Raw genomic sequence first — 18,779 nt, 5'->3', positions numbered from 1 at the left:
TATGGGATCCCTGGGTGGCGCAGCGGTTTGGCGCCTGCCTTTGGCCCAGGGCGTGATCCTGGAGACCCAGGATCGAATCCCATGTCGGGCTCCCGGTGCATGGGGCCTGCTTCTCCCTCTGCCTGTGTCTCTGCCTCTCTCTCTCTGTGTGACTATCATAAATAAATAAAAAAAAAAATTAAAAAAAAAAGACTAATTTTTTTAAAAAAAATAAATAAATAAAAGTAATTTATTTCTTTAGGGCCACTAAAGTAAAACAGTACTTCTAGAGATCTCGAAGTGAGCCACTGATTTGGTGAACGTTGCCTGAACCAAAAAAAAAAAAAAAAAACCCAGAACACATGGTCTGACTGTTCAAATAGGAGAAATGGAAATAAATATTTGAAGAAAGAAGTGCCCCCCCCCAAAAAATTTACCTCAGTTATTGCTCTAAAAGAGGCCAGTAGGACTAATAGCCTTAAAATGCCATCTACAGATAAAATGTAATTATTCTTCCTGGCAAGAAAAAAATGTTTAATCACAGGAACAGAAATAGCTAGAAAGGAAGAAAATACAATAGGGCATAATTCTGGGATGTCTTTGCCCTATTAGTAAACAAACCATTTAAACTAGGCTTTGAATAGAGTTTCCAGCCAGAACATTAACTGTAAGGGGTTATCCAGAAACGATATGATGTCTGGTATTTGCTTCAAAATAAAACAGGAGAGAAGGGAGTATGTGAGGGTACAGATGAAGCTAGAGTGGCCTTGGGTTGATAATTGTTGCATCTAGGTGATGGATATGTGGGGATTCATTATACTAGGATCTCCACATTAGATATATTTAAATTTTTCTGTAATAAAAACTTTAAAAAGCAAAACAAAGACAGACATTCTAGGCATGACTGAGTCTTTGTTTTTGAGGTCACCTGGTTATTTTTAAGGTCTTTTAAAAAAGAATTTATTTGGGAATTTATTTAGACACGTGTGTGGATTACTGCCAAGCACAAGTGGAAGGGCAGAGGAAAATGGGACTGATTTAAACATTTATTTCACCCTTGAAGAGGAGCCCTGATAATCTACTCTATAAATGTGTTGCTGAGGAGGGCTCCCAAAACAGGTTGGAAAAATAAAATAAAATATATCTAAGTTTTAAAAATAAAGTATATACAAGTAGCTTGGACATGACTATGTTTTCCTGCCTTTTAAGGTAATATGGAAGAGTTGTTTTGGCTTTTTCATGACATCCTGTGGCGGCCTGCTGAAACACTTCAGGAGATAACAGATTGTTCCCTTTTACAAATATGCCTTTACTTAAATGCTCCATGCCTTTCAGAGCATACGCGGACTCCCTTAGTACATTGATAGCATGTATTAATTTGTTTTGTGGGAAAGCATCTTGTCCTATTTTTACATGCTGTAATACTTGGCCAAATTTTCTATAAATATTACCTGCATCGGGATTAACCTTTCTAATTTTGCAGATTTGGTCATCCAATTCAACAATGTAAATGGTTTGACAGCCTTTGTTATTACGTCCTGTAAAAGGCAATGAATAATGAGCTCCCAGGGTGTCACTGGGGGTTATTCACACTTGCTAATGATTAACCACCCATGGCTCCTGGACCGTAGAGCCAGACTTGAAGGCCCCAAAAACAACTCCAAACTCCTATTTGGATCCCTGCTTACTTTTTATATAGGATCTTCAGAATCCCCTCTAACTCAAACCAGAACAAAACCTCAATGTCCAATATGTGGGGATTCGTACACAAGTTATGCCCACAGTTGCAAGGGATTATTATTTAATCATTAAAAATGATGACGGGAGACCTACCTTGCAAGAAATGTTAAAGGAAGTTCTTAAGAGAAAAGGAAAACAATATAGGTCAGAAACTCATACCTACATAAAGGAAGAGCACAGAGGAAGGAGTAAATGAAGGTAAAATAAAAGACTGATGTAGGCCAGTCTATGATTGCGTACTTGCCTCCCTCACTCCATCACACCGCTCTCTCTTCCCTCGGGCTTGTACCAAAAAGTATAAGGTGAAAAAAAGCAAAAGCCCCCTTATCATGCATCCTATTCCCTGCCTTTTCTTCTTCCCAAAGTAGCCATTGTGGATCCTTCCTTGAGTTAATAATTCCTTGTGTTTCATTCCAAAAAAATATAGGCATAAAATATTTTATACAAAAGGGATAATTGTTCTGTACCTTGCTTTAAAAAGCCTTGTCAATATATTATTAATCTTTTTGAAGCAACTCAGTCTAATTTACTTTTTCCTGTTGTAATGACCGCCACATTAGGTTTTCATGTCGTTGTTTTTTTTTTAAATTTGGATTCCTTTGTTCCTTTCTTTTCTTTCTTTCTTTCTTTCTTTCTTTCTTTCTTTTTTTTTTTTTTGTGAACTGCCTATCTACAGACTTTGCCCAACTTTTTGAAAACAGTGCTCCTTTCCTATGGTCTGTATGAGTTCTTCATAAATTAGCTAAGTTGATCTTATGCCTGACATATGCTGCAAATATATTTTTCCCATTTTCTTTGCTTTTGGAAAATTTATGGTATTTTTTCCTCAAATATAAGGTATTTATTTATTTATTTATTTATTTATTTATTTATGAAAGACAGAGAGAGAGAGGCAGAGACACAGGCAGAGGGAGAAGCAGGCTCCATGCAGGGAGCCTGACGTGGGACTCGATCCAGGGTCTCCAGGATCACGCCCTGGGCTGAAGGCAGGTGCTAAACCGCTGAGCACCCGGGTTGCCCTATAAGGTCTTTTAAAAAGCAAAATGTGTATAAATGTGCATATCTTTTGTTTCTTGATTTTATGTCCTGATAGGGGAGGACTTTCTAACTCCAAGATCGTAGTTATGTCCTCTTCCAAAACAGGTTGTGTAAATCTTGGCTTACTGGCACTGTGGGCAAGGTAAGTTTTGTTGTGGTCTGTGCTGGGCATAATAGAACATTTAGCAGCATCCCTGGCCTCTATCCACTAGATGCCAGTAGCATCCCCTCCTCTCCAGTTATGCTCACCAAAAATGTTTCCAGACATTGTTAAATGTCCTCTGGGAGGAAAAATTGCCATATACACTGTGCCTGGAGAACCACTGTTCTAGAACACGCGTAGGTGACTTTTTAATGACTTTAACATTTTTAATCTTTATTTTATTTATTTTAAAATTTATTTAAAATTTTTTTAAAGATTTTATTTTTATGTAATCTCCACACCCAACATCAGGCTTGAAGGCACAATGCCGAGATCAAGAGTCACATGCTCTATTGACTGAGCCAGTCAGGCACCCCAACATTTTAATCTTTGATTCAGGTCAATTTTATTTTTGTTAAAGAAGTAAGACTGAGATCCAGCTTTATTTGTAACTAAAAGTAGTCTATTGTCCCAATTCAATTCATCCCTGATTTGAAAGGACACCTTTGCCAAAATCTAAATCTCCATATATATTCTAATGTATCTCATTGTTCTTTGTTTTTTCTTTTTCTCAGTACGAAACTTCCACATTTTAATGATTATCAACCTCTAAATATACTTTAGGGGCACCTGGCTGGGTCAGTCAGTGGAGTGTGCGACCCTTGACTCAAGATTTTAAGTTTGAGCCTCACTTTGGGTGTAGAGATTACTTAAAAATAATATCTTTAAAAATATATACTTTAATACTTGAAGGGGCTTCCCCTGCCCTCTTTCATCCCCAACTCTTCTCTTTCAGAATTTCCTGCCTACTGTGAGCTGTTTAATTTTGATGAACTGTGGCAATTTTTTAAAATCCTGTTGGTATTTTAATGGAAATTGCTTTAAAGATTGATTTGGGGAAAATAAACATCTTTATGCTTTCACTGCTGAATCTTGCTAGAAAGAATAAATTATATCTTTTATTTTACTTAAGTCTTCCTTTATGTCCCTCCGTAGGGTTTTAAAGTTTCCTTCATAAAACTTGCACATATTTCTTGTTAAATTTATTCCTAGATATTTCATCATTTTATTGCTATTATAAATGCGTCCTCCACTGCGTTGGGAAGAGGTAATGGTGATAAATGGAAACACGCGAATGAATTAACCCTTTGAAAGAGGAGAAAGGGAATAACTTAAAAATGGGTATGATATTCTGAAAGTCTTATCCTTACTGCGTAAATATGGGTGCTTATTCTATATGACACATATTTTTTAAAAACAGACATATCACCTCCCTGCAGTCATTATTGGTTCGCCTTACCTTGTTCCCTAAATGTAAATTCACTCTTTTTAGTTCTTTGTCAGATGAGCAAAGGCAGACTGTTTCTTACTCTTCTAAAAAAAAAAAAAAGAAGACAAAAGAACATAAAAACAACAAATACATTAGAATATTTGACACAAGTCACGAATAGGGTAAAAGTAGAATTAAGGAGCAGCTCCGGTGGCTCAGTGGTTTAGTGCCGGCTTCAGCCCAGGGCCTGATCCTGGAGACCCGGAATGGAGTCCCACGGCCTGATCCTGGAGACCCAGGATCGAGTCCCACATCAGGTTCCCTGCATGGAGGCTGCTTCTCTTTCTGCCTGTGTCCCTGCCTCTCTCCTTCTATCTCTGTGTCTCTCATGAATAAATAAATAATCTCTTTAAAAAAAGAAGAATTAAGAATTGCCAATAAATACGTTAAAATGTGCTCATCTTCTCAAACAAAGAAATGTGAACCTTACAAAAATTAGGTGCCATGTATTTGCCCAGGGGATTGACAAATATGAAATTGGTTGTTAATATGCGGAATTAACAAGGGCATAAAGAGGTTTTCTCATATACTCTTAATGCGATTTTAAATAAGTAAGATGATCTAGAGGGCCATTTGACAATATCTATGAAAATTCTGAACACCACTACCTGTGACTCAGCCAGTCTGCTTCCCTGGGACTCCTGCAAATGTACCAAGCCCGCAAAAATCTGTATGCACGCTGACATTCGGCTGAGACTCACTAGTTTACAATCAGGAGGAGCTCCTTCAGTTTACATGGTGAACCCATTTTCTCTCAAATGTTAAGTATTTCAAGTATAATTGGACTATCCTTTTGTGTTCAGTTACAAACTAGAAACTATTTGAATACTCATCACTAAACAAAGTGTTACATAAGTGAAAAAAGCAAATTGCATAATCATTATTGTTTGGATCATTGACTAGGGATCAGAGGGACAGGGCAAATTATTTAACTTCCTCGGACTCCTACAACTTCATTTGTCAGATGGGGTAATATCAAGGAATACTTCTTTGGGTTGTTTTCAGAAATAAATAAGACTAAAGAAGTGAAGTGTTTGCATGCTGTCTGGCATGCTATAGTCAATGAAGGATTGTATTCTTCTTATTAATGACTCTTACAGTCTCCCTTTCTTTTTTCTTTCTTCCTGCTTTTTTTCTTTTTTCTTTTTTTTTAAAGTAAGCTCTATACCCATTGTGGAGCTTGAACTCAGCACCCTGAGATCAGGAGTCCTATGGTCTAGTGACTGAGCAAACAGATACATCCTCTTACAGTCTCATTTTCATGTATTATTTTGTTTAATAAATATTTATTTGGTACCTATGATGGGTGAGGCATTGTGCTAAGTGCATGAAAATTTAATAATGAGCATACATTTTAGTTGGGGAATCAGGGACGCCTGGGTGGCTCAGTGGTTGAGTGTCTGCCTTCAGCTCAGGGAGTGATCCCGAGGCCCCGAGATCGAGTCCTACATCGGGCTCCTTGCAGGGAGCCTGCTTCTCCCTCTGCCTGTGCCTCTGCCTCTCTCTCTAGGTCTCTCATGAATAAATGAAATCTTAAAAAAATAAAAAAAGTAGGGGAGTCAAAGGAAAATAAGCAAGTTAATAGTCAAATAAAAAAACAGCAAAATAATGAAAAATTGTGGCTATGTAAGAAATAAAGAAAGGGTTGAGCTAGATCTGTGGTTCTCAACCAGAGGTAATCCCTGCCTCCCCCTGCCGCTATTTCCACCCTCTCTGGAGGACATCTGGCAATGTCTAGGGATGTTTTCATTTGTCACAACTTGCTAGGGAGGGTAATACTGGCAAGTACTGGTTAGCAGCCAAGGATGCTGCTGAACAATGTACAGGACAGCCCCGGCAACAAAGAATTAGCTAGGTCCACACGTTAAGAGGGCCATGGTTGAGAAACCCTGAGCAAGATGATGGCAGTGGGGGGCTGGGGGGCTGGATACCTGAATTCAGGTCAGGCGGTCAGAGACTTCTCTGAGGGGACATTTAGGCCACATTTTGACTGGCGAAAAAGTGTCAGGCTTGGGCCTATTCCCGGTGGAGGAGACCTGAAAACAACAAATAACAATGAAAAATTCCTTACCTTAGTGTGTAGTATACATATGCCCCTGTGGAGAGTGAGGGGGCAATTAAAGGATCTTTTATGTTTCACAGTGTATGGCTATCTTATTGAATTTTGGAGAACAGTCCCCCCGCCTTTTTTTAATTTAAAAATGGGGAAGGGGAGGAGTACAAAAAGCAGGCAGATTGGAAGACAGACTCTTGTAAAACTATCCGTAGATTTCAGAGAGGAGGGAGATCTTAGAGCACCCCCCACCTGTTTAGGAGGCCCCGGTGCATCATCTGTGGGGAGTCTCCACTCTTCACCACCTTCCACATCCAATGGACCTCTCCCCAAAGAATAACAATGATCACCTGATTTAAAGCCAAATATCTATGTCCAATACTTGGTTTCCTACCTTTTAGTTTTGTTAGATTTGGTCTGTTATTTATCTCGACTTTTAAGCGGGGAAAATAAGCCACCTTACAGTGTGTGTATGAGGTAATTTAAATAACTGTTTCATAAACCGGAAAGCATAATATAGACATATGCTGTTGGGAATAAAAGGAGAAAGGCTGTGCTCACCTAATGATCTTTCTGCTCTGTTCCCTTGAATCCAAACCCCTTCTAGGTAAAGAGCAATGAGGACTGGACTACAGAGGGGAAAAGCCTGGGAAAGGAAGCACAGGCCAGGAGGAAAGTGATTACAAACAAAAGTAGTAGCACCAGTTACATTATTCATGCAACTAAGAGGAGGAGAGTAATCCTGATGGGGTGGATAAAATCTCCACAAGACCGTGGTTGCAGCCCAGACCCCTGGAAAGACAATGGCCAGCTTCTCCTCAAGCAGCCCAAGACCTCTGACCTGAGATGGGAAAAGATGATTGTGGAATCCTTGTGCAGGGTTTGGAGCCCGGCAGTCTGCATATTTTATAAAAGTATCTGTTCCCCAGAGACTAGAAGCAAAAGGGATCCAGCGACCTTGTGAGTCATCCTTCTTGCTGGAGGGAAATCATGCTTAATGGTTGTCCAGTAGATGAATGAAATAAATACATTCTCTAATCACTTGAGAGACCTAGTATGTGTGTGTGTGTGTGTGTGTATATATATATATATATATATATATACTGTACGCATCAACACACTTTCTTGGCTTATTTGCCTTTGAGTTCCTTGTTGGGTTTTTGCTTTTGAAAAGGGTTTGCAGGCTCTGAAGAGTAAACTTAACTTACACAACTCTGTCTTTTCTTGGCCTTGAGGCAGCTTCAAAAGATGACACCAAATGGAACTATGTGTGCCTGAAGGGAAAAAATAAATAATGGTGAAAATATTTATCAGCCGCCTTCTCCAGCACCAAGCACCTTCTCACCTTTACTCCCATATCCTTCCAATTTAACATTCATCTGAATTCAGCAAGTAATAGGTAGCAAAAGCGAATGGGTATCATCATTTCTTTCAGCCCTGGAAAGAAAACTCAAAAGTCACTGGATCAGTTTAATAGGCCCTGCCTGAGACATGAAGGGACTGACAGAGCCAGAACTAAAACTTGTTTTTCCACCTTGAGAAAAGCAAATAAACAAAAAAAAAATATCCTAAGCCATTGCTGGTTTTTCGAGCCCACTCTTTTTGGTTGTTTTTCTTCCCAGTGTTATGCAGACTCCAGGCACTTTCTTCCCAGAATGCAACAACAACCCAAAGCTCCAAACAAGTTTGGGACCTGCCTTGGGTGGGGATGGGGGTGGGGTATCTACTGGAAAGGCCATCACGCTGAACGGTGCCCGTGTTCCTCTTTGGAGCATCTCATCAGATTTAATAACAGCTCGGATAGGTTTCGCTCGCTCGAGCAAAAGGTGAGCCCTGGCCGGATCAAGCCGGCCCTCCAGCCAGGGAGTTTAAGGTTGGACTTCTTTTCCTCCTCGCAATTTGAAAGAAGCTTTTAATTCTCCCCCGCCCCTCCTCCTTCCCCCGTAAAGTTTGTTTTCTAGCTGTAAAGTCGCTTCGACTCTCGGTTTCCATCCCGGTTGCCTGAGAATCGCGGTAATTAGCCAAGTCCTCTTAGACGAAGAAAAAGATACCTTTGTGCACCTAATGAGAGCCACCGCGTGGCCAAGGATAACCACGCAGAAGGAAGCGTTTGGGGGTCGGGCTTAGCCGCCCGGGAGGCGTGCAGGGCCGAGCGGCTCCGAGCGCGGCTTTCGAAGTTAGCAAACAAAGCGTCTCCCCAGTAACCGCCGGGGGCCAGACGGGGCTCCTGCCACTCAGACCTCGGAGTCGCGGCGTCAGCCGGCCCCCGGCTCCTCCTCCCTGCGTCTCTCCTCCCTCCTCCCTCCTCCCTCCTCCCAGTTCCCCAACGGATTCGAGCCACCAATCCCAGCAACAAACAACCCTTCAAATGCGAGAACGCCGCGGCCCTGCAACGGGCGCCCCCCCCTCCCCGCCCCACATCTGTCCGGCGCTCGGGCGCAGCAGCTGATTCATCTCCAGCCAGGCCCGGGGAAGGAACTTCGCTCCAGCAAGTTGCAGGGTAGCTTCCCGGCTGGTGGTTTCCCCCAGGACCATGTGGCCCCCTCCTTTGCCCTTTTAGATGTGTGCTCTCTTAGGTGCCGAGCAGTCGGCGAGCCACGGAAGAAGAAAAAATCGTAAGGTTGCAGCCTTCTTAGAATGACGCCTTTTTCCTTGTTTATTCATTTTAAGTCCTGTAATTGGTAAAACCACCCAAGCTTTGTAAACTCTAACCCTAATTCACTCTCGAGGCGGGGTGTCTTTCTTTTTTTTTTTTTTTTTTTTTTTTTTTTTTTTTTTTTAGGACGGCGAGTGGGTGGGAGGCTGGCTTTAATTTTCGCTGTAATCCTAAAACAGAGGCTCCAAAGTCTAGTTAGTCATCGTTTGGCTGCCTGAGTCCTCCTCGGGTTTAACCTTATTTCCACGGAGCTTTTCCTGCCGGCTTCTCCATCGAGGTTACAAAACAAAAACAGCTCAGAGCCGAAACTGGAGGCAGACTCGGGCGCTGACGTCTCTGCTAGGCTTATTTACGGTTTGGCTCTTTTTTTTTTTTTTTTTTTAGTGATGGGGAAAGTCTTACAGTGACATGCGACAGTTCGTTTACTTCAAAACAACGAGACACACACGAGAAAACTGGACCTAGTGGGGAGGGCGGGGAGGAGGCAGGCGTTTCTTGAAATCAGCCAAACAGCATCTGGTCCTTTACCAGGGTAATCTCATCAAGGAACTCCTGTTGGAGCCCCAACTCGCAACCAAAATAAACCAACAGGAACATGTGTTTACTCAATGGCCAGTTTCTGTTTGAAATACGCGAGGGGAGAAGGGGTCCCTTAACCAAGTCCTAAAAGTAGACTGTTTACCGAAACAGTGGAGCAGCCCCCCCGCCCCCCGTGTGGTCGCCCCCTTTCCTTGAGGGCGGCAGCTGCCTGGGTCCGCGGCGAGGGGCGGGGTGGGGCGCGGGGGGGCTTCGGGCCGAGTGTTTGCAGCGGGGCGGGCGCGCGCCCGGGCAGTCCCCAAGCTGAGACTTTTAAAGAGCATGTGAGCATGACAAGTGTCTGTCCGCAACGTGTTAGATTTTGAAACTGCCTTGCAATCCAGCCCGGAACTCGCAGCTCTAGCCCGGGGTAACAGACACTTGCCTGGGGTGTCTGTGTCTCGCTCTCCTCCCCCCACCCACCGCCGTCGCCGTTGGAGGAAGAGCCCCGGAGGAGCAGGGTGCGCCGCGCCGCGCCCGCGTGTCAATGGCAGCCGCGCATTCTGGAAGAAGTTGGTTCTTGTCCTGAATACTTTTCCTGCGGTGCCCCGCCCCTTGAATCAGAAGCAGCTGTCTTCTCCTGCGGCTAGAGCCGGGACGGTGGAGCTTGGGGCAGCTGTCAAAAAACGAGAGGGGAGCCTTTTCTTCCCTGGGGTGGAGGAGGGGGCAGCCTTTTTCCATCTGTTGCAATTTCCTAACCAAACGCACCCTCGCCAGCCCCAGGAAGAAAGGCCCGAAGGAGAAACCCGGGCGCTCGGCTGCTGTCGCCGCCGCCGAGCGAGGGATGCGGGCGGCGTGCGCGCGGCAAGGAGGAAGGCTCGAGGTTCTGGGCTCCGCCGCCCCCACGAGGGACGGGTGACAGCGGCCCGGGAGGCGCGGAGAGCGGCCGCGCGGCCGGAGCGCTCGGTGCCGTCCTCCCGGCCTGGAAGGGGCGGGGGAGGGGCGGAGGAGCGGCGGGGCGGGAGGGGGACGGGGCGGGCGGCTGGGGGCGGAGGCAGGACCTCCTGTACCTTCCCTCTCCGCCTCTCTCACTCTGACAGCGCCGAGGTACGCCGAGCAGGAGCGGGGAACAAAGGAGAGGGGAGGGGAGCGAGTTGGGCGAGGGAGAGCCCCCAGCCGGCTGCCCGAAGATCCCGGCCGGAGGACGCCCAAGTGTCACTTGAATCCCACCCGAGGAGCGGGCGCCTGGGATCCGAGCGCCTGGATTAGCAATAACGGCTGGAGCGCGTCCCACAAGTTACGGGAGAGTCGGCGGGGAAGGAGGACAATCGCGTGCCCCCTTCGGCCCCGCTCCTGGCCCCTCGAGACCCCAGCATCGCCTCGCGCTGGAAGGGGAGCTCCAGAATGAAGAGCAAGAAAGGTAAGCCTCCGTGGGCTGGGCCGGCCGTGGGCGCGGGTCCCGGGTCCCGGGGAAACGTGCTCGCCGGGCCCCGCCGGGCTTGGGGCGAGAGGGACTTGGGGGACTTTTCAGCCCCGGGGCTCTCGGGCAGGAACCGCGGCCGTTTCTCTTTGTTGGGGCTGCGTCTGCAATGGCAGTTGCCGTTTTCCTCCTAGACACAACACGAGGGGCTGTTGTGGGGAGACGGGCCTCTCCACGCTGCTGGCACGTTGTCAAGAAACACGCTCAGCGCCTTGTTTGTGCGCCTCCAAGTTTCATTGTCTCCGCCGACACCCCCACGCTCCGCGGGGCGGCCGCGTGGCTTCTAGCTGGTCCTCGCGGGCCGAGATGGGGGCCGGGGTCGGCGGGCGGGGGGAGACCCCCACCCCGATTCTCCGGGCCGGGACCCGGGGCGGCCGGGACTGCGGAGCGGAGGCGCCTTTGTCTGAAAGTTGGGCTCCTGGGCCCCCACTCCCTCCCCCGCAGCTGGGCCCGGGCACCCTCCTCACTGGGGATGGGGTGTTTTCACGATCGAAGGAATGCAGCTCGGGCCCCCACACCGCCCTGGGGCGTCGGTGGCCTTGCAAAGTTAAGACTTTTAGAAACTCCCAGCCTCTCAAAGTTTTCCCACGATGGATTTGGGGCGAGATGAAGAGTTAGGACGGAGGGCGAGCCGCTTACCGCGGCGTGGAGTCCGAACGAGTCCAAGTGTGACAAGCAGGCTTGGTTGTAAGTGCACAGAGCGAGCCTGTCATTGTTTCCACGAAGCGTCCTGGACGCGTTACAACTAAAACTTGCCGTCAGTCTGGTTTAAAAACAAAATACACAGAAAGGGAGAAACCGGCAACAAGAAACCCACCCCCACGAAAGGCCAAAAAAAAAAAAAAAAGAAGTTAACTCCCTTTTGAAGTTAAACTTTTGAGCCCCTGGCTGGGAGGTACCCCGAACGTTCCGTGGCGAGCCAGAGTTGGCTTTTCTGTTGTGATTTATGTGGAGTGGTTCAAAACAGAAGTTAATCGCTCGGGGAAGGCAGCGCGGGGGCGGCGGGGGGGGGGGGGGGGGGAGCTGCTGCGCATGCCCAGGAGCGTCCGGAGTTTTTGTAACTCCACATTCTTTCAGACTCCTCCAGCCCGTGCAGTTAGAAGCCCAATGTTGTTAGTGGGGCAGCCTTCTACCCGAGGGGGTCCCTTCGGCCACGTTTTTCCACCTTGGAGTTCTGTTCCCTTTCATTCTGGGCTGGTGGCTTCTCAGGCGGAGCTTCTCAGCCGGTGCCTCCCCAGCGAAAGTAAAATTAAAACGTCAAGAGCTGGGGCACTCATCGGAGTTGGTGGGAGGGCTCCGAGAGCATGTTGAGGGCTTAGAGGCTCGGCTACGTAACGGGGCTGGGAAGGAACCGAGCGGGGAGCGCCTGCAAGGCCGTGTCCCCTCCGCCGGGGTCTGGATCCGTAGTGGAAGGCGGCCTCCCTCTCCTGGCGCTGCTGACGGCGTTCAGTTGGGGTTTTGTTTTTGCAGAGAGGTGCTTAGGAGCCGCAAGCAAAGCTGCGTTTCCGCCGGGGGCGGGCTCCCCCCCCATTGTTTGGGCTGCGCCGGGCAAGGTGTTGATCAAGCCCGGCTGGTCTTCCCCCGCAGCCCCCGGGGGCGCTCCCCCGCTCTCTTCGTCTCCCCCCCCCCCCGCCTCCAGCGCCCCCGGTCCTTCCCGGGAGCCCCCCCGGGGTGCCTCCCGCTCTCTCTCCATCCCCCCCCCCATCCCCCGCTCCCAGCCGGGGAACGAGGCTGGGACCCGCCGGCCGCGGGGTGGGGACATTCGGGGTCAGCGGCCCCGGGCGCGCGAGGTCCTGCTACCGAGCGCCGACTCCTGGAAACAATGAAAGGTGACGTGTAGGAAGGGAAACTTTGCGACTGGTTCAGAGCCTGTGCGGGGGAGCCGAGACTGCTGAGATTGCCCGGCTTCTTTCCCTTTTTAGGTTTTCCCGGCAAATACTATTGAGGGTGGGCAGACCCCCGAGATTCACGGCACCATTTCTCGTTCCTCCTTGTAATCTGAAACTCCCGAAGTCCTCGGGACGTGCAGCTGGAGGGGCGAGCTCAGCGCAAGAACAAAAGCTCTCCGGCAGTGCTCCCGCCCGGGCTCCTCCCGCCCGCCGTCCTCCCGCGGCCTGCCTCCCCGCCGCTTTCCTAAAACGACCTCGGAGGGGGCCCGCGTTGCGGGTCGGCTCAGCCCAGGAGCCGGGGAGAGCTCTGCCCAGCCTGGCTTGTGGAGTTGCACGGTTTGTCTGATAAGTCTGTGGAAATCTTTTCAAGTTTTCTTGCAAACAAAAGCACTCGGGGGCCCGGGATTTGGTAAGCGTGGTTTGTGATCGTAGTTGTCTGGCCTCGAGAAAGCGGAGGATATCAAAGAGATCCCACCCCACAAAGTGGCTTTAAGACCAGCAAAGAAGATTCAGGGAGGAAAATCCCCGACGTCTTCTTTGCTGCTAGTTTCTGACAATTTGCAATTCTTGCTTTCGACCTGCTCCACGGCCGGGTCCAGCCAAGTGCACCTTGGAGTTTGTGCCTGGGATGTTGACCACGGTTCCCGTGGCATCTCCGGAGATATTCTAATCAGGAGACTTGTTAGGCTACGTTTCCTTTTTCCTGATGGTCTACTTCAACTTTTCCTTCGATTATTCCTATTTCTAGATCCTTTTCTAGGCTCTTCTAAAAAGTCCCAACTTCACAGCCACGGCCTCTGGCCTTCCCTCGCCACCCCCAACCCCAGTTCCTATCAGGAAAAGATTGATTTTTAGAACCGTGGGATCCACAGGCCATCTTGTGGCTTTCTAAACATTTCCTTGTATGTGGATGGAGTAAAAGAGCCTTGTGATCCCCTCCCCCTCCCCCTCCCCCACCACCACCACTTTTTTTTTTTTTTTTTTTTTTCTTTTAAGTGTAAGCAGAGCAGGACCTTTGGAAACAAGTGGTAACCGGGAAACTTTTCAAAAGCTCTGTTACAATAGGAAATGAGTAACGTGGAAAAGTCTTTTTGTTTTTCCGAGCTGAGCCACAATCCGGAGGGAGAGTTTTAATGAAAACAGTCCTGACAGCAGCAAACGTGGTTTGCTGCAGTGAAATATCAGCTGGTGTGGCCAAGGAACTTCAAGTCTTAACTTCCTGTTACTTCAGCTTTTGTGCACATATTGGAAATATTTGTTAAGAGGTCCAGAAGCCTGGCATTCATTTATTTAAATGGACTGAGAACAGAGTGAAGTCGCACTGCACTTTGGTGTTGCTTAACTGAAACCGACTTTTGTGTGTGGCTAACCTATTTTGAGAGATCAGGCTTCTTGTCAAACTAAGCAGCAGATCAAAGGGCAGGCTTCGGGGGTTTTTTTTTGTTTGTTTGTTTGTTTGTCTCAAACTCTTTGTTATTATCAACTTACAGTTGGGAATTCACTGTGCATGAGGAAATTTTCACACTTCTCTAGTTGAAAGAGGGGGAGGGGGATTCTAGCCTGGAGAAGAATGTCTGGGTTTTCAGGCGTTGAAGAGTTTAAACAAATTGCTGTATTCAAATTTGCCTTAGTCATTCAATTACTTGACACATTTTTAAAAGTTAGAGTTATTTATCAAAGTAAATGTAAAACAGGAACTCATTTATAATTTCTGAAGGCATTTTATTAATAGCTCTTTACTCAAATTTCCACAGAGGTTTTAAAAGTTTCTCATCTTTTCTATGGTGAAAGCACTTTCAGTTTTAAGTGCGCCTCTTTTTATAAAGACTTTTTTCTTTTTTTTTTTGTAAGCAGTTTAATGCAATCTTCGGGGAAGGGAATATCAAATACACAACGGTTAAAACTTAGGATTCTTGTGCGGTTTATTGATGGGTACTTGTTAAGCCTTGAGCTAAAGTGAATTTGCAAGATCATCCTACTCTTTTGTTAGAACTTGCTTTACTTTGTCTTTGGAAAGTTCTGCCTTTTCTGTGGACACTCCCTCCAGCACTGTCTGCCCCCTGCAGTCCAAAACTAAAAACGTGTTCCTAAGTAAAGTCAGGCTCAATTGAACTAACTCATCAACAAATCTTGGGATGAGGAGCTTTTTGAGTGTTAAAAATGTTTTAAAAGGTTGGATTGAAAAAAGAATTTTTAATGGATCAAGTGGTTTATTACTATGTAGAATATTCTGGGGTTTTTTTTTCGAGGTAAGCCACTCTGAATTGCATCAACAAAGCTAAGAATGCATACCTTTCAGTTTCTTGTTATTTTAATTTTTCTTATAGAAATACTGGCATTTTCAAGCATGCCATAATTTGTAATTCATTTACAATTTAAAAATTCGAGATCCTTTTCAAAATAGAGAATATTTTTGTTTAGTCATTCAGGGTTGCCAGTTGTCCTTTTGAAAGGGGGGGAAGGGTTTATAGCATTTGTAATTTAAATGTTTTAAAGTTCAGAATTATATTTAAATGTTAAAAGGGCCTAGTCTGAATTTTTGTTGACCCTCAGTCTATTATATGTGATGTAGATATTCCCTATGGCTGTGAATTCTTAAAATTTCTGGTGGGATTAAAGTACTTACAGACAAAAGAGTTTCCTCTGCGGGTGCAAATTCAGTTTTCTTTGTCATGTAATAATTTAAGACTGAACTCTACTTCTTGGTATCTAGTATTCTAGGTTCTGATTAAACTGCCAGTTGAAATTTATAGATCAATTTAAAAATTTATTCAGTACCAGCATCTTTTGACCTCTGACTCAAGTACTAAGAGTAGAAAAATATTTTTGTGTAATGAAACTGAAAAAACTTCAGTGGTTGTATTTAGTAAAAAATGACCAGTGTTGTCCATTAAAAGTAGGTGTCTAGTTTTGAATAAATGTATGAATGAAAAAAATGACCAAGGAGTTGGCAGGAAAATTTGACCTGTAGAATAGTGACTGGGTTTAGGGCACCTGAGTGGCTCAGTCGGTTAAGCGTCGGACTCTTGATCTCAGCTCTGGTCTTGATCTCAGGGTGGTGAGTTCTAACCTCTTGTAAGTGGGCCTCGACCCTACTTTAAAAGAAAAAGAATATTAACTGGGTTAAGTGTGGACTCTGCCCTTTTATTTCAAACCTTCAAGGGAAGAAGGAGGAAGAGTAGCATTTAAAATGTACATTAGGACACTTGGGTTGTCTTTCCTAAGCTAGCAATGACCTCAAAGAGAAGGTTGTTAGATATATTCCATCTGCTGTAGCACCTTTACTATTTCACATGTGACAGATGATTCACTTTGGGTACAGCTGTGTCTCTTCTGGTGCACTAGACTTTTCCGAGCATCACTCAAAAGGAATGTGAGAAGTTAAATTGTACAGGAAAGTGGGTATGAAAGGGCTTCTGACACTTGGTTGAGAATCTATAATGTGCTACTAGTCAGATTACCCTTGAGAATTTGACACGAGCTCTGATACTTAAAGAGAGAACTGTGGTCCTTCACTTGGCTTTCAGTAGTTAGGACAATATGGTTACACAGAAGAGATAAGCTTTGCAGTAGGTGCTCCCCTGATAAAAGTGGTTGACGGCCTGCCTTTGTCCTTTCCTAGGTGTCGTTGCAGCATCAGGCAGTGAGACAGAGGATGATGACAACATGGACATCCCCCTGGACCTCTCCTCCTCTGCTGGCGCAGGCAAGAGACGGCGAAGGGGCAACCTGCCCAAGGAATCTGTTCAGATTCTCCGCGATTGGCTGTATGAGCACCGATACAATGCCTATCCCTCAGAGCAAGAGAAAGCATTACTGTCCCAGCAAACACACCTGTCTACACTACAGGTAAAGGAAGAAGAACTTGAGGTGTATGCACATGCGTTGTTTCCTTTGCTTCCCAAAGTCATTTTATTGCATTCCTGTAATAACAGATCATTAGATGCCTCCCCACTCAAAAAAAAAAAAAAAAGAATATTTTTCTCTTGTAAATTTTATAGTACTAAAAGTTAATAACTGGCTATTTAGAGAAACAGAAACACTTGACAGTCATCTGTCAAATAGCATTTCCTTTCAGGCCTAAGAGAGCCTTTTTTAATGCACCAAACATAAAGAGGAGGTTAAATCTTCCTCTATTGCCCAGGAAACTGGTTTGATATTTAAACAAGGACAGACTTCAGTGAGGTAATTCTTGTTATGTCTGTTGACACAGTCATTTGAACTGGGAAAAATCAGTAACTGGGAGGAGTGGCCCTATTCATCCAGGAAAAGTTTTCCTGTAGTTGATTAACTTGCATGCTGGGGCAGTAGGTAGTAGGTTAATACGGGAGCATTAAAGGGTAAACTCCCCTCCCTAAAATCATTTTCAGACATTTGAGAATTTTTATCCTTTTCTTCCTCCTGAAAAGGCTTAAGGATGATGAGCTAAAAAGGGGAATTTGTATTAGAAGAGTAGGAGGTTTATGGCAGGAAATAGCTCTTTCTTGGCTGAGCTCAAATACCTTGAAATAACTTTGGAAGTTCCGAGAAGCCTTTTCAAGCCTTCTTTAATGCAAAGAGAGAGATCAATTAGGCATCCCACGGTAGGTTCTCAGGACACTTTTGCTGAGCGTTAAAACATTACCCATCTGATTTCAGGTCTGTAACTGGTTCATCAACGCGCGCCGCAGGCTCCTCCCAGACATGCTGAGAAAGGATGGCAAAGATCCAAATCAGTTCACAATTTCCCGCCGTGGGGCCAAGATTTCTGAAGCGAGCTCTGTGGAGTCAGCAATGGGCATCAAAAACTTCATACCAGCTCTAGAGGAGAGCCCATTTCATTCCTGTACAGCTGGACCAAACCCAGCCCTCGGGAGGCCACTGTCCCCTAAGCCGTCATCCCCAGGATCTATATTGGCTCGTCCATCAGTGATTTGTCATACCACTGTGACTGCATTGAAAGACATGCCTTTCTCTCTCTGCCAGCCAGTTGGTGTGGGACAAAACACAGATATACAGCAGATAGCAACCAGCAGCTTTACAGACACCTCCCTCATGTACCCAGAGGACACATGTAAATCCGGACCAAGTACAAATCCACAGAGTGGTCTTTTCAACACTCCTCCCCCTACTCCACCGGACCTCAACCAGGATTTTAGTGGATTTCAGCTTCTAGTGGATGTTGCACTCAAAAGGGCTGCAGAAATGGAGCTTCAGGCTAAACTAACAGCTTAACCCATTTTCAAGAAGAAAAGTTTTCACAAATGTTATGATTGCCGGGGTGATGGCAAGAAACAAACTGCATTATTTTATATATTTTTTTATTAATATTTGCACATGGGATTGCTAAAGTGAAGCTTCCTGTTACTGAGATGTCTTCAATGGAATACAGTCATTCCAAGAACTATAAACTCAAAGCTACTGTAGAAACAGAGGGTTTTCTTTTTTAAATGTTTCTTGGTAGATTATTCATAATGTGAGATGGTTCCCAAGATCATGTGATTTTTTTTTTCTCTCTCTCCCTTTCCCTTTTTTTTTTTTTTTTTTTTTGGTTGGTTTTTTTTTTCCAGACTGTGCAATACTTAGAGAACGTATAGCATCTTCTCATTCCCATGTGGAACAGGATGCCCACATACTGTCTAATAAATTTTCAATTTTTTCAAATAAGTATGAATCTAGTTGATTGATGCCTTTTTTTTCATGACATAATAAAGTATTTTCTTTAAAATTTACTGTAATGCAGAGTATTTTGTTGAGGGAGGCACTTCTTAAAAATGAGTAGGAATATAGCACTGAATGAGCAGGAAGTTGGGGGTAGGGTGGAGTGTGAGTTAGGGGGGTGTCACTAGCTCTTTGAAGAACCCGTGGACAACAAGCCAGTACGTATAAACAGGATGTGTGATATTTACTCTTGATAGGAGGCATAAGCAGGCCCTTAAATCTTAACTTAAAACTGCATGACAAATTGAAATGAATC

General features: G+C 45.5%; 1 protein-coding gene and 1 long non-coding RNA gene across 4 annotated transcripts; one reads left to right on the top strand and one right to left on the bottom strand.

Moving 5' to 3' along the window:
* Positions 1-225: 225 nt before the first annotated feature.
* On the bottom strand, positions 226-8,649 carry LOC144315500 (uncharacterized). Of its 2 annotated transcripts, none has more exons than XR_013381220.1 (5): positions 8,334-8,649; positions 7,491-7,556; positions 6,844-6,928; positions 6,161-6,265; positions 226-4,273 (listed from the first exon to the last, which is right to left on the bottom strand). It is a non-coding gene; the product is annotated as an uncharacterized LOC144315500 (long non-coding RNA). The 2 variants fall into 2 exon arrangements; XR_013381221.1 differs by lacking the exon at positions 226-4,273 and adding an exon at positions 4,283-5,761 and having other exon boundaries at positions 8,334-8,648.
* Positions 8,650-9,777: 1,128 nt separating this feature from the next.
* Positions 9,778-18,534, top strand: TGIF1 (TGFB induced factor homeobox 1). 2 transcript variants are annotated; one of them, XM_077900160.1, is made up of 4 exons: positions 9,778-10,026; positions 10,555-10,874; positions 16,446-16,672; positions 17,462-18,534. In XM_077900160.1, the coding sequence occupies exons 2-4, from the start codon at positions 10,859-10,861 to the stop codon at positions 18,035-18,037; spliced, it is 819 nt and encodes a 272-aa protein (XP_077756286.1). In that variant the 5' UTR covers positions 9,778-10,026; positions 10,555-10,858; the 3' UTR covers positions 18,038-18,534. The 2 variants fall into 2 exon arrangements, with proteins under 2 accessions (XP_077756286.1, XP_077756285.1); XM_077900159.1 differs by having other exon boundaries at positions 9,778-10,337.
* The last annotated feature ends 245 nt before the right edge of the window (positions 18,535-18,779 follow it).

The sequence above is a fragment of the Canis aureus genome, chromosome 6 (assembly GCF_053574225.1).
Source record: "Canis aureus isolate CA01 chromosome 6, VMU_Caureus_v.1.0, whole genome shotgun sequence".
In the NCBI taxonomy this organism is placed as follows: Eukaryota; Metazoa; Chordata; class Mammalia; order Carnivora; family Canidae; genus Canis; species Canis aureus.
Note: the sequence above shows the minus strand (reverse complement) of the source record. Positions and strands in the feature narration are given on the sequence as shown.

Bases quoted from the DNA above. Each gene is read 5' to 3' on its own strand.
- TGIF1 (XM_077900160.1), top strand. The intron at 16,673-17,461 runs GTAAAGGAAGAA...ATCTGATTTCAG, and splicing joins CACACCTGTCTACACTACAG to GTCTGTAACTGGTTCATCAA.